Source organism: Brassica oleracea, chromosome C9 (assembly GCF_000695525.1).
Source record: "Brassica oleracea var. oleracea cultivar TO1000 chromosome C9, BOL, whole genome shotgun sequence".
NCBI classification, from domain to species: Eukaryota; Viridiplantae; Streptophyta; class Magnoliopsida; order Brassicales; family Brassicaceae; genus Brassica; species Brassica oleracea.
The window spans coordinates 52,904,649-52,918,900 of NC_027756.1; the positions used below are offsets into that span (position 1 = coordinate 52,904,649).

The 14,252-nt window shown below is 37.2% G+C and overlaps 4 protein-coding genes across 7 annotated transcripts; 1 reads left to right on the plus strand and 3 right to left on the minus strand.

Annotated features, from left to right (window-relative positions):
• The first annotated feature begins 3,363 nt into the window (after positions 1-3,363).
• On the plus strand, positions 3,364-5,857 carry LOC106319522. 3 transcript variants are annotated; one of them, XM_013757875.1, is made up of 7 exons: positions 3,364-3,558; positions 3,657-3,729; positions 3,852-4,754; positions 4,831-4,893; positions 4,978-5,189; positions 5,278-5,393; positions 5,475-5,857. In XM_013757875.1, exons 1-7 carry the CDS (start codon positions 3,499-3,501, stop codon positions 5,584-5,586), a joined length of 1,539 nt encoding a protein of 512 aa, XP_013613329.1. In that variant the 5' UTR covers positions 3,364-3,498; the 3' UTR covers positions 5,587-5,857. The 3 variants fall into 3 exon arrangements, with proteins under 3 accessions (XP_013613329.1, XP_013613330.1, XP_013613331.1); XM_013757876.1 differs by having other exon boundaries at positions 4,831-4,887; positions 4,972-5,189; XM_013757877.1 differs by having other exon boundaries at positions 4,840-4,893.
• A 36-nt stretch (positions 5,858-5,893) lies between these two features.
• On the minus strand, positions 5,894-7,986 carry LOC106319524 (U-box domain-containing protein 62). Its single transcript, XM_013757878.1, has 8 exons — positions 7,440-7,986; positions 7,155-7,356; positions 6,952-7,033; positions 6,806-6,863; positions 6,646-6,734; positions 6,470-6,565; positions 6,318-6,388; positions 5,894-6,208 (listed from the first exon to the last, which is right to left on the minus strand). The coding sequence occupies exons 1-8, from the start codon at positions 7,807-7,809 to the stop codon at positions 6,091-6,093; spliced, it is 1,086 nt and encodes a 361-aa protein (XP_013613332.1). The 5' UTR covers positions 7,810-7,986; the 3' UTR covers positions 5,894-6,090.
• Positions 7,987-8,363: 377 nt separating this feature from the next.
• LOC106317287 lies at positions 8,364-8,782 on the minus strand (the record flags this gene model as incomplete). Its single annotated transcript, XM_013755128.1, is given in 1 exon segment — positions 8,364-8,782. A coding segment is annotated over 1 exon segment (363 nt), but the record flags the coding sequence as incomplete, so codon positions are not given.
• Positions 8,783-9,223: 441 nt separating this feature from the next.
• Positions 9,224-14,238, minus strand: LOC106316429 (probable helicase MAGATAMA 3). 2 transcript variants are annotated; one of them, XM_013754317.1, is made up of 20 exons: positions 14,198-14,238; positions 13,943-14,076; positions 13,713-13,857; positions 13,481-13,614; positions 13,179-13,400; positions 12,738-12,932; positions 12,607-12,642; positions 12,204-12,289; positions 12,049-12,093; positions 11,864-11,975; positions 11,676-11,781; positions 11,517-11,614; positions 11,331-11,432; positions 11,144-11,236; positions 10,848-10,901; positions 10,617-10,675; positions 10,453-10,537; positions 10,015-10,386; positions 9,804-9,926; positions 9,224-9,722 (listed from the first exon to the last, which is right to left on the minus strand). In XM_013754317.1, the coding sequence occupies exons 2-20, from the start codon at positions 14,051-14,053 to the stop codon at positions 9,450-9,452; spliced, it is 2,451 nt and encodes an 816-aa protein (XP_013609771.1). In that variant the 5' UTR covers positions 14,054-14,076; positions 14,198-14,238; the 3' UTR covers positions 9,224-9,449. The 2 variants fall into 2 exon arrangements, with proteins under 2 accessions (XP_013609771.1, XP_013609770.1); XM_013754316.1 differs by having other exon boundaries at positions 13,943-14,095; positions 14,198-14,230.
• Positions 14,239-14,252: the final 14 nt, after the last annotated feature.

Below are 14,252 nucleotides of genomic sequence, written 5' to 3' on the forward strand. Positions count from 1 at the left end.
AATATTCTAAACTTCTTTGACCATCATCCTATGTCATTTCAGGATGCAACTATTCCATAAAGCAAGATTGTCATATTTTTGATTTTTTTTAATCAAAATCCGAAGGTTACACTCTTTAGTGTTGTTTAAAAATTTATAACCACAATATATATTGTATTAATGTATCATAAGCTTTCTTTCATGGTACATAGACATCGGTCAAAAGTTTAACAATTAATTTAATAATATTTTATATACTGCTTAAATCAGTGGAATAACCACTACAAAATATATATTCTCTAGAGAAACAGACACAAAAAAGATTCCAAACCTCTTTGACCATCATCCTATGTCAGTGGAGGATTCAAAAATGTTTTTTAATTTTTCTCTAAATCTAAAAGTTAACCCATACGAAATTGAGTTTTCGGTAAATTTTGTATATAATGAAGTTTACACTCTTTAGTGTTGTTTAAAACTTTTTAAAATCAATGGACTAACCACTATGAAATCTCTATTCTCCAGAGAAACATACAAAAAAAAAATTTCAAACCTCTTTGAAAATCATCCTATGCCAGCAGAATGACTATGCAATAAAGCAAGATTGTCATATTTTTCTCAAAATCTAAAGGTTAACTCCTACGAAATTAAGTTTTTTCGGTAAGTGCTCTTTATATTGATGTTTACACTCTTTAGTGTAGCTTAAACTTTTTTAGGCACATTCTACATTTGTAATGATTTATGATAAACCTCTTTCATGGTACTTAGACATCGCTCTAATTTTTTGAACAATTAATTTTTAAAAAATCTATATACGGCTTAAATCATTGGACTAATCACTATAAATATCTATTCTCTAGAGAAACGGACAAAAACAAATATTTCAAACCGTTTTGACCATCATCCTCTGTCAGTGCAAGATGCAATTATGCAGTAAAACAAGATTGTCATAATTTTTTAACTTTTCTCTAAATCTGAAGGTTAACACCCATACAAAATTTGATTTTCGATAATTGCTCTATATAATGAAGTTTTCTCTGTTTAATGATGTTTAAAAATTTCTAACCACATTATAAATTTGTATTAATGAATTATAAAATCTATTTCATGGTATATGAGTATTGTCTTTAATTTTTCAACTATTAATTTAAAAACTTCATATATTGTCTAAATTAGTGGACTAACATGAAATCTCTATTCTCTAGAGAAATATACACAATAAAGATTTCAAACCTCTTTTACCATAATCCTATGTCACTTTCGGATGCAACTATTCCATAAAGCAATATTTTCATATTTTTAATTTTTTTTATCAAAATCTGAAGGTTAACCCCTACGAAATTTAGTTTTTCGGTAAGTCCTCTATATATTGAAGTTTACACTGTTTAGTGTTGTTTAAAAATTTCTAACCACATTGTAAATTATGTATGCTAAACTATTTTTTATGGTACATAGACATCGCCTCTAATATTTTAACAATTAATTTTATAAAACTTGTTTACTACTTAAATCAGTAGACTAACCGTTATAAATATCTATTCTCCAGAGAAACGGACACAAAAAATATTTCAAACGTTTTTCACCATCATAATTTGTCAGTTCAAGATGCAACTATGCAACAAAACAAGTTTGTCATATTTTAGTTTTTTTTTTCTCAAAATCTAAAAATTAACACCCCTACGAAATTGGGTTGTCGGTAAATTCTCTATAAATGAAGTTTATACTCTTTACTGTTGTTTAAAATTTTCTAACCACATTCTACATCTGTAATAATATATTTTAAACACCATTTTATGGTACACGAGTATCGTCTCCAATTTTTAAACAATTAATTTAATAAAAATTCATATATTGCCTAAATTAGTGGACTAACACTATGAAATCTCTATTCTCCAAAGAAACGGGCACAAAAAGATTCCAAACATCTTTGACTATCATCCTATGTCGGTGCAAGATGAAACTATGCAATAAAGCAACATTATCATATTTTTGATTTTTTCTCAAAATCTAAAGGTTTATCCTACAAAATTGAGTTTTTTCGGTATATATGCTCTATATATTGAAATTTACACCTTTTAGTATTGCTTAAAAAATTCTAACTACATTATAAATTTGTTTTAATATATGATAAATTCTCTTTCATGGTACATAGACATCGCTCTAATGTTTTAATAATTAATTTAATAAAATTTTATATATTGCTTAAAGCAGAGGATTAACCATTATAAAATATATATTCTCTAGAGAAATGGACACAACAAATATTTGAAAACTCTTTAACCATCATTCTATTTCAGTTCAGGATGCACTTATGCAATAAAACAAGATTCTCATTTTTTTTTTTCAAAATCTGAAGGTTAACTAACCCATACGAAATTGAGTTTTCGGTAAATGTTGTATATAATGAAGTTTACACTCTTTAATGTTGTTTAAAATTTTATAACCACATTGTACATTTGAATTAATATACTCTTAACTCTCTTTCATGATACATGAGTATCGTCTCTAATTGTTTTACAGTTTATTTAATAGAACTTGAATGCACTAACTACTATGAAATATATGTTCTCTAGAGAAATAGACACAAAAAGAGTTCAAACATCTTTGACCATCGTCTTATGTCAATTTATGATGCATTTATTCAATAAAACAATATTGCAATATTTTTTGATTTTTTTCTCAAAATCTGAAAATTGTTAAAAATCCCTATGAGATTGAGTTTTCGTTAAATGCTTTATATAATAAAGTTTACATTTTTTAGTGGTGTTTAAAAATGTCACGATGCTCTTAAAACTCTAATTTAAGAATTTTTCATTTTTCTTTCTTCATATTTTTTTTTTTAAAAAATATTTTTCTTTAATTCTTAGATACTCTTTAAATCTATGCGTTGGAGCTACTCTAACACAATAATTTTTGTTTGACTACTCTAGGTGAGTTTTAGAGAGAAAGCCTGAATGAATAATATAATGTATCTTATGGACTACGTAGAATACAGTGTGTCATATGCAAATACTTATGAATTAATTAATCACAAATATGCTGCTAAGAAGGTGGATTACAGCATTGGTAATATATTTAGTCCCTGATTTAGTGAATAACTTTTTTATATGTTGGTGTCCTCAACAAATAGACATAGATGATTCTTTGCTAAATTTCATACAATTTTTTCTTGACACATGTAATTAGTAATTAAATCCCAAATCTGATTAAAATTTTAAAATATCAGATTCTTAATCACACTATTCCCAAAGATTCAATTTCAAAAAGGGGAGGCCCAAACCACGATTCCCTCCAAATCACGAAAGAGCCTTACTGGTTTTGAATTTGAATACTTTAAGACCCAAAAGAAAGAAGAAAAAAAAAACAAATACATTTTCTCGTGTTCGTTCTTGTCAGAGAGATTATTATTATAAACTACGCACACATCGCGCGCTCTTCTCCTCCTCTCTCTCCACTCCAATCCGTAGGGTTTTCAAAATTCACGTTCAGATCTTAAACCCTATCCCCTAATTCACTCGCCCCATGGGTGAACACGACGGTGCTTCTGGTGGGTTTTCGTCTATTCCCAGATCCGACTTAAAGGTACGTTCTTTACTCTTTTTCTTCGGACCGATCTTCTCTGTTTGTCTTTATAATGTTTCGATCTAATTAATTAATTGTTTTACGGTTTGGGGTTTTAGATCGGTGGCAATGAATTGGATGAGAAACAGAAGCTGAGTCAATTTGGACGTGTTGACACATTTAGAAATTCAGGTAATTTACTATTACATTCGGTGATTCCATATACATTTTCTTTTTATAATATGGGAGTTTTTTAAGTTTTGGAAAATGTCTACACTTGACTTGTTACCATGTGACATTCATCTATGCTACAGGTAGCACTGGTCATGCTCCTAAAGACACTGAAAAGTCTCGAGTTTGCAAAGTTTCTCAGAGTTTTGTTAAAGAAGGAGCGAGTAGTGACGTGTTGGGTCCAGAGGTCAAGCCTTCTTCGGTTAAGATTGATCTCAAGACAGGAGATTTGGTCAAGAGAATTGATGTTGGATGCGTGGCACAGAAAAGAAGCGAGTTATCATCGGTTTCAAGCTGCTTGAATGATGATTTATCTACGGTTTGCTCCTCCAGGAGAAGCGATAAGCCTGGTTCTACTGATGCTTACTCAGAGTGTGGGAGTTCTAGTGTCCCTGTCGAGGCAAATGATCCGATGAAGCTGTGGAAAGCGATGAAAGAAAACGGGTTTCTGTCTAACCCGCACGGTGCGACGTCAAGCAGCTGTGTCGTCTCATCTTCTCATGGAGGGATACCTGCTCCGAGGAAACGTGGTCGTAAAAGCAAGACTAACAATGACGCTGCGATGGAGAAGAAGAGGAAGATGGAGATTGCAAGGAAGGAAGATGTTGACAACAGGTTTGCTAGGCTAGCTGCACCTAGTGGACTGCTCAATGAACTTAACCCTGGGATTATAAACCACGTTAGGAACAAGAAGCAAGTGCTTTCCATCATCCAAAGCATTGTCAAGTCTGATAAAGACTCTGGAAGAAACTATCACCACCACTCAACGAGGCTTAACAATACTACGGCTGCGGATGATGTGAACACTGGTGGTTCCACTAGATCTGATTTTAGCCAAGGATTCAAGTATGGCATGCCAGAAGACAACTACTACGAGGAGAAATGCGCAGATGGTGAAGAACACAGCAAGTTCTCTGAAAATGCCAGTTCCTTGTCTAGCGAGGACGCAGCGAGTTTGAACCGTGATAGTGTTCTCACTGTCAAAGGTATGTTCTCAGTCAGTGTGGATGGTTTTATACTATCATAGGTAGCTTAGATAGATCTTAATCTTTGATTTTGCAGCGGCTACAGTGGCGTCTCAGTGGTTGGAACTGCTTCATCAGGACATCAAATGCCGTGTATCCGGTAAGAAGTCGTTTAAGATCATTGATGCAACTAAAACTATGATACTTGTTGTTCTTGAAATTTTATTTTTGTTTCTTTTTTCAGCTCTTCGCCGAAGCAAGAAGAGGGTTCGAGCAGTTGTGACGACAGAGCTACCTTTCTTAATAAGCAAAGAGTTCCCAGCTGATCAGGAGAATGATCCAAGTGTACTCGTCAATGGAGCTTCGAGGGCTTCAACGGTGGATAACCACAAGAACAGATGGATGGCGCTGTTTAAACAACTCGAGCAAACGCTATCTGAAGAAGAGAGACAATTGGTAAAGAAGTTGAGATAATAGCTTAACCACACATCGTTCCTCTTTTTGTCATTGTCTGATTTTGAGTTTTGGGAACTTGAAAATTCAGGAGAGCTGGTTAAATAAAGTGAGAGAGCTGCAATCACATTGCGACCAAGGTTTGCAACACTTGAGTTTTAGTTCTGGTCAGAACTTCTTACAGTTAGGAATGCCATTGTACTCTAGGTATGGCCATTGAACTACTTGTAAACTACTTGTTCCCCCAATTCAGATTTTTAGTTCTGTGGTGTTTGAACTGTGTTGCAGAGCTGCGGATGCATTGATCTCAGACAAGGATTTAGCCGTTAGAGCAGCCGCAGCCTCCATATATTCGACCTGCAATTTTCTTGCATCAGAGGAGAACATAACCTGTACCTGAACTCCTTTAAATCTTCTGACCAGTTTCTGATTCAAGTTGTTTAGTTGACAACCTTTTCTTAGTTACTTGTGTAAGCATTCAATCTTTCATAGCAGAGTTATTCATTCTATGTGCATCTGTAACACTAGGAGCATTGCTCACACCACCCTTGTCTTTTCTTCTTTTATAGATTTATTTTCTCTGCAGTTTTGTTCTACAATAAGAACCCTAGTGATTGTGTTGAATAGTATGTACTGAATCATGATCTGAATACGTTTCACTCTTTTCAGCAGTTCTGTTCTATTTGGATAGTAAAAACAAAATGGAGAGCAAAATAACTATGTATTATATCATATGATTCAGATATGTTCAGCCTGGCTCTTGCCCGAAACCTAATTTCTTCAAACATCTGACATGAAGCAACCACTACAAGAATTTACAATATGTAACTGTGATCTATGATCTGTGGATAGGTTTTTGGTACTATCAGAAAGTAGTCTCTTCACAAGGAAGGTCTGTTTAGAGCTAGTTGGAAACCATCTTGCTTGGTGTTGCCTTGGTTGATGGATCTTCTGTGGCTTTGGCCAATGAACGATACTGAAGCTTAACACTCTCTGCATTGTCTAGTGTTTTCACCACATACCTGCAACCAATGACACAGCCAAGTTACAGAAACATTTATACAAATAAGTTTTTGGTAGAGGATGATCTCTGATCGGTACAAAAGAAAGTTTGCAGCAAAGAGACCATACCAGCCGTTCAAGCATTGAGTAGTCACAACAGCTTCCCTTCCTACAAAACGAGGCGGTGTCCTCTTGTTTCCCTGCTTTGATGTTCGACTCCAACGGTTAAAGAAAATACATTTGCTATAGAAAAATGAAGGAAGAAGAAAAAATGGATTGACCTTTATTATAACTCGATCTGCCACAGCAAAAGGGAAATGATTAGTTCTGTTCCTTGAACGATTTGTATAAGCCGTGTCACCAAATGATCGTCTCTCCTGCATTTATGGAAATGTAAATCTCTTGTAATTAAACGTGAGACAGGGTCAATGTGATTAGTGAGTAGTATTGAGTTTACTTGATCAAATCCTTCTCGTTTTCGCTTAGATGAATGGTTCGACTGTGACTTCTCTTCTCTGCAGAATGCTTGTACTGCAACTCGCAGAGCTGCGTAAATAGCCGTGAAAATAAATTCTCCGAGACACTCAAATCACATGAAACATGAATAATTTACTCACTGAGGTTTGGGGTTATAGAGTCTTCTGAGACTGGCTGCGAACAAGTGCAGCAAGCTTTCTAAGAGAACACAACCAAAAAAACAGATTCCATAAGCAAAAGAAAAGAGACCAAAGTGAGAGTAAAAGAAAGACATAAGCCTCCGTACCATTTGTTTAACTTGTTCTATTCCACCAGCTCCAAAAGTGTGTCCGCAAGGCAAAATCATTGCATCAGACATCAAAGCCCCTCTGCAAAGAGACAAACCAAAAAGGCTATAGATTAATGGTGAGGTATCACTAAAAGCTATTTGTCTAAAGACTACTACACTCACAACAAACTAATTTACTTTCGACTTCGAAAGAACATTACGTTATAGGATCAGACAAGATGGTCCTCAAAGACTCGATCGAACTGCTCAAAGAAGAAGAGGAAGCGTCTCTTCTGCCGCTAACGTCACACCCATTCTCAGCAGCGACTGATGACGACTCCTCATGCCTAGAAACAAAACTCGCTTCCATTGCCTTAAACTGCTGCGAGTAGTAAGCTGCGTTGTCTTGCTCAATCCCCACCACTGCAAAGGCATTTTCAATATCTCAAAGTTAGAAACTTTCGAACTAATAAAAAAAAGAAATGAACTTTAAGGGTTTCTCTTACCAGCGCCTCCTCCATCTTCGCCAACGTCTTTGTTCATACCATCGCCTTCGTTTCCGTCCACGTCATCATCATCCTCTTCTTCTTCTTCTTCTTCCACCACCTCCTCCCCGTCTGATCCACCGCTGTCGTTAGGGTTTCCGATCTCCGAGTAGAAACTCTGACGGAACTCGATATGAGGGTGAGGGTGAGGATTCGCAGCGGCGGCGGCGGCGGCCGCCGCCGCGAAATAGCGGTGTTGGTCGCCGATAAAGGCGGCGAATTCGCGGGTTTTAGGGTCCTGTTCGCCGACCCGGAAACGCAACGGGTCGGCATCTTGGACGGTCATCGGCGGCGCGGAGAAGGACGCCGGAGAGAGACCTTTTCCCGACATGGAATCAAATGATACGAAACCCTAAAAATCAAAACCCAAAATAATTGAGCAGGCAAAGAAGGATCAGATTATAAGATTTGGTTCCAGTGATATAAAGAAGGAATCTTTAGAGGAGAAAGTTAAGTTTTTTCAGAGAGATCAAGTGGATCACTAGGATCAGTTTTTTCATGAAAAGACTACAAGAGGAGGAAGAAGAAGAAGAAGCTGAAGTGGGATGCAAAACGACGCCGTTAGATAAGAACGCTGACGTTTCAACCGCGAGTGGCGTGGGGCCCCATTGGTGGACAAAATAATAAAGCGTGCGGAGCTTCTTGGGCGGCTTTGATTTCGTACGGACACAGATGGAAGTCAACGTATGTTTGTATTCCCTGTCCGAAAATTATTTATTGTATTGCCCACATATAATTCGGGCCTTACCCCATGGGCCAGGTCCAATTATATCTATAACGTAGTGGGCTTAAAAGTTGCTCTTATATTCGTGGGTGTTACGGTTCAGACCGGTTGCGGTTTATGGGTTTTGCAGGTTTATGTGTTCATTATTAAGTTCGTGTTACAATAAGGAATCAAACACTAGTGACATTTTAACAGAGATTAAGCAACAAATTTTGTTTTACTCTGGAGAGTGATCATCTCTCTCTTCTTTGATGTTCTTGAAGATTTTAGAACTCTTGTCAAAGATCTTTGCTCTCCTGCTGTAATCTTTAGGGTCTCTCCCATCATCATCCCCCATGATAGCTTCTTTCTCAAGGCATTCGAGGAGCTCCCACATTCCTCTGTTTGCTTCTCCACCACATATACTTCTTCTCTGAGTCAGCTCTTCCTCTTCCTCTGGGGTGATTGGCTCCACTGCCGCTGCATAACCCGAGCCTGAAGCCACGCACCTAGCAGCAGCGAAGGGCTTCTGCTTCCTGGCGTTAAGGCTCGGTTTGGTCTGTGGGATTGACTTGACCGGAGCTAGAATTTGATGAGTTGTAGGAGATAGGCTTGTTGTGATGATCGTCATGCAGGATTGAGACATAGCTTCCATTGTTTTTCTTAAGTTGAAAGCTTGAGGTCTGGTCTCTTGCTGGTTTATATAAGGTACAAACGTGACGCAATAACACACGTCATTCGTTACACATGTGGGAGTGGCGATGACTAATAGAGTTTTCGAGATTCTCCACGCTTGTTCTTGTGGCACGTATGTCCAGATTCTTTTGCCGACCTCCTTTGACCATCTTTCAGACATTATCCAAGTAATTTTTTTTTGTTCAAAACTCAGACACGCCTGTGTATAATATCTCAATTATTTAACTCGCACCTCAAGATCATCTTCTGGAACTGAATATGAACAGGCTAAACCGAAATAAACCGGATAAAGCTCAAGTTAATACTCAATTCAACTCTGATCTTTAGCTTGAATGCATCTGCTAAAATATATAAGAAACTAAAACAAATATAATCTCAAATTTAGAGATGTTTATAAAATAAGAGTATTCTCTATGTCCATATACAAAAATTGAGATTCTTTCCTAGTGAAGAAATAAAGAAAACTAATATAAAATAATTAGATTTAAGCCAAAACTTTTCTAGTAATGGAAGGATCACATATTAGATTAGATTAACTAATAGAAGCCTAATTGATCAAATCACTAAAGGGTTTAGTCTTCTTCAGCCAAGGCTCCACCATCTCCAAAGTCGTAATCATCATTTCCACCGTAATTTGCTGCAAGTGGAGGAGCTTCATCTTCAAACCCTAGTGCATCAGGGATCTCCATATCTTTCTCTGCAACTTTCATCCTCTCCAGATTCTCCTCGCTGAAGAAATCATTCATTGGCTTTGATACCTTGAACAATCGGTTTCTCTTCTCAGCACTTTCTACAAGGTTTTTCCAGAGTGGATCACTCTTTAATGTTGCAGCTGAACCAACCACCTGATTGCAATAGAGAATGGATCAGTGAGAGATTAAAAAAAGAAAGCATATTCTATGAACTTTTATGTTTTAAGTCTTTACCAAAACAGAAGACTTAGCTCGAGTAATCCCCACGTTCATCCTATGAGAGTTAGATAGAAACCCAATTTCTCCTTTGTCATTAGCTCTAACACATGAAAATATTGTAACATCCTTCTCCCTTCCCTTTAATAAAAAGAAAAATGGAACAACAATCTTCAGTTTGAGAATCATGGTTTAGAGCACTAAGAGAGTAAAAGAATAATCATATGACCTGGAACCCATCGACAGTGTTGATATCAACCACTTTGTCAGCCTCTGCACCAAACATCTCCTTGAACCGATCTTTGAGAGCTTTCACTTGGTAGTTATAAGGCGATATAATAGCTAGCTGAGAGCTTGACTTGAGCTCCGGGTACATTGTAACAAGCCTGTGGTAGATGAGGAGAACAAACTCCACCTCGTCTAAGTTTACACGAGATCCAGTTGCTCCTGGATGTTGCGACTCTTTCCCTTCATGTATATCAAAAAAGCAAAACGGACCAAAGCAACGGTATTTATGCCAGCCGCGAGTTGTCTGTGCTTCAATGTCGGATCCATCTTCCAGTGCCTCTTCATAGAATTCCTTTGACGGAAAGCTTCTTATCTAAATTTTTCAGAGACAAAAGAGCTATCAGTGAGAATCTATCTTAAAGGGGATGGCTAGAGATACCTCTGGATGCATTCGGTATTGGGTTTTCAGCATGTTCACTGGATAGCCAGCCTTTTGAAGTCTCTCGAACATGCTTGTACCGTAGCTTCATTGACCAAAAAGGAAGACATCAAGTTAGTATATAAACAGATAAGGATGTAATGAGATGGTTTTAAAGTAGTTACCCAGAATCCTGAGCAACAGTTGAAATTACAGTAGCTGGGAGTTGTTTTGGATCACCAACCTGATAATATGTACCTCAATGGTTATCCAAGTTACTTAAGTTATCATATAAATCATCAGCTCATAAACTAATGCTGTTTGCAACTAGCCGGTCACATGTACAGTTGCAAGATACAACTTAAATATTTTTTTTCAAGTTTGAAACGTGAAGGGTAATGTTATGGACTGTTTACCAGAAATACTTGTTTGCACCTAGTGGCCAAGGGGATAAGAGTTGCCGGCTCAACCTGCACAACAAGTACACAAGAGTACATTTCATAAGCAATGAACTCTGAAGAAATATAAGCATTAACATCTTTCTCTATCTGCTTCCCTTCCGTAGCAAACAACAAGTACTTTTGAGATATCCTCAACATACTAGTTAAGGGAGAACACATGATTCAACTCTAATGACCCGCCATGACAAAAGTTTCATGAAGCTCAAGTTTCGACAATAAGCATCCTATTTTTATTAGTCCAGGGGGCTTACAGCTTGTGCAGCTTCATCTATAATAACGACGTCGAAACCACGGTTTGATTTAGCCAGAAGTGGTGACCCACTGAAGCTAAGAGTAGCAAACACCTGAAAGTGCAAATTATCACAAGTGAATATTCAGAAGAAAAAAATAAAGTTACATGAGAAAACGAGGAGGGAGGGTTAATTAATTCCTCCATACAATTGCAGCCTCGTCCAAAATTGAAGTCCGGATGCTATCTACATCAGTTCCTGTGGTTCCTTGTTTTGGTTTATCAATCGCTGAGCCACGCTTCTGTGCCACCTGCAAAAGAGTATAACGGTCAGACAGAATCTAACTCAGGAGAAAGGCAATCAAAAGTGCAAAAGCTACGAGGTGATAACATACGAGGTGATCCAGCGATACTGACATGACGGAGTGATGTGCCCTGACACCAATCCGTACGATTTTGGGTGTGTATGTCTGTGCGTTTTTGTCACGAAGACCTAAAACCATAACACATAAGACCGACACCAACTTTCAAATAATGAAAACAAAAACACATACCCGTAGTCAGAAGACGCAGCACAATCTCATCAAGTGCAGAGTTTGATGGAGCGCAGACAAGTACACGTTTCCTATGCTTCCGGTTTGAATCAACCACCTCCGGTTTCTGAACATCAAAAGAGAACAATATTAAAAGCACGGTTATATTACAAAATGTGTCTCTCAGAATAAAATCTTCTCCCACTCACCATATCATTTCCTGAGGTCGGGAAAAAACCATCATCACCATCTTCAGGCATGATAGCATCTCGTGGGTTGACACTCAACATCCAAGGAGAAGCTTGTGCCCAGTGATTGTCTCTGCAGACAAATAGGATTACTGAGACAAGTTCACCAAGAGAGATGAATGTTTTTCAGAGGAAAAAAAACATACTTCTCCTCAATGGTCATCTGAAATCGACGCTTTAGTCCATGCTCCCTGTTATGAAAAACACCAAATGAGATGCATAATTATAATATATAGAACCAACATCAGAACTACAAAAAGTTATGCGAGCATCAGGAGGATAGCATGAGAGCAAATCGTACTTAGATTGAACTCGTGCTGGAGTGGCATGCAAAATGGCACCAAGAATGCTAAGAATTGTCTGAGTTTTCCCAGTTCCTGGAGGACCCTAAAACAAAGATCGAGTCATTAGTATTCGAATCAGACTCTGTATACTATAGTTCAATTCATCTGCTTGTCAATAAAATTTGAAATGCAACTCTGCTATATCCCTGTTGAGTTTTACTCATCTACATTCCTTTAAAAAAAACAATCTTGGGAGTCAAAGAGAAAGACATTGAGTGCTGAACAATTCTAACTTAATTTAAATTGCTGGCATTTGCATTTGCATTGACATAGATTGTGTGTTCGGCGATTGATAGCCCATTAAACAAGTAAGAGATCTTAACATGAATAAGGTTAAACATGATGAATGAAGAAGCCAACCTGTATCAAGACAAATGATCTTCTTGATAGACCAACCTGCAAAAAAATATTTAAGTCAAAGAACATAAATTTCTGTTTACGGGAACTGTAAAAGACTTTTAAGGAAAATAAATTACAAGGCAAGGACTTACATCAATTGCCTCCTTTTGAGATTTATTAAGATTCTCGGTAAATAATTCATGAAGAGGTCTAGATATTTTCCAAGCGTCGTCATCTCCAGAACCACAAGACTTCTCTGCTGCAGTGAAGATTAAATCCTTGAAAGGAAGCGAACTGATTGATCGTAGTGCTATATATTCCCGAATAATGGTTGACAAACTACATAACTGCAAAATAAAATATAAAAAATCAATACCATGAAAGACGCTGTATAAAAAGAACCTCTCCATTTCTATAATGCAACAGCCGAATGATTTTCAGATTCTAACTAGTCTTACAGAAGAGTAAAATAAAGAAAAAAACGAGAGCCAAGCTAGCACAGCACAACAGGAACCTAAACATAATTGAGGTGTATAATTCAATTCATGTTGTTATTAACTAGACAAAGTTCTTGATGTGTCATAGCAACTGACCTTTAAAGTGAACACCCTTTTGTCTAAAAGGCTTGCGGATGATGTAATAAGAGAACGCATGTTTGAGAGAGATTGTATAAATGGGTTTGTCCTAGAGTATCTCGTATTTTTGGTAATCTGCACCACTTCTTCGGCTAGATACATCCGAAGACGAAGAAGATTGCTTTGACGGTTTTCCACTACAGCAAATCCATAAGATGAAGGAAACGAACTCCCTTTAACCTGAAAAAAAAGTTAACATCACAACATTTACAATGGCTTTTATACAAAAACAAGGAGGAGGAGCAGAGTAGTAAATGTACCTCTTCAATAGATAGCAATAAGAGATCATTTGGAGCAAGAGACTCGTCCTCCTCGTGTTCGTAAGTGACTAAAAGAATGTGAAACCCATCTGCCTCGCTGCACTCCATTACCAATCTCATCTTACACACCGATGCTTAAGAGAGAAAAAACGACAGAAAAAGTCAATTCCACAACGAAAACCCCACTAAACAATGGATGGACGAAAGTAACAGTAAGAAGAAGGATCAAAACCTTCTTCAGCATCTTGATTCTGCAAGATTTGAGCTTTGACTTCCTCAAAGAGCAAAGGCTCATAGGTCTCAAAGTAATCATCAGCATCTTTATAAGTGTTCTTAACAACACTCAACTTCCCTTTAGAATCCTTCCTGTTTTTTCTCTGTTGATTACATATACAAAAGGTTCCAATTAGATAACATATTAAAAGAGAAACCACAAGGAAAGGGGGAGAGTTGCTTATCCACCTCATTCTCTTTTGCAAGCTGTTTATAGTCCCAACCCAATATTATCTTATGGAAACGAGTAACAGCTGATGCTTCTTCTTCTTCTTGAAGCTTCCCTTTGTCAATGGCCATTACTCACTAATCTCTCTCTCTTTCTCAGCTCAAATTTAAGTTCTGAATCAAAGAACCCAATTTTTTAGAACAAGAAGCACAGACCCTGATGGAAAGACGACGAATTTATGGAAGAAAGCGACGAAAACAGAAGGAGAGACTCACCGGTAGCGACGACGGCGACAGAGAGAGGTTTAGAGTTTTTTTTTTTTTTTTTTTT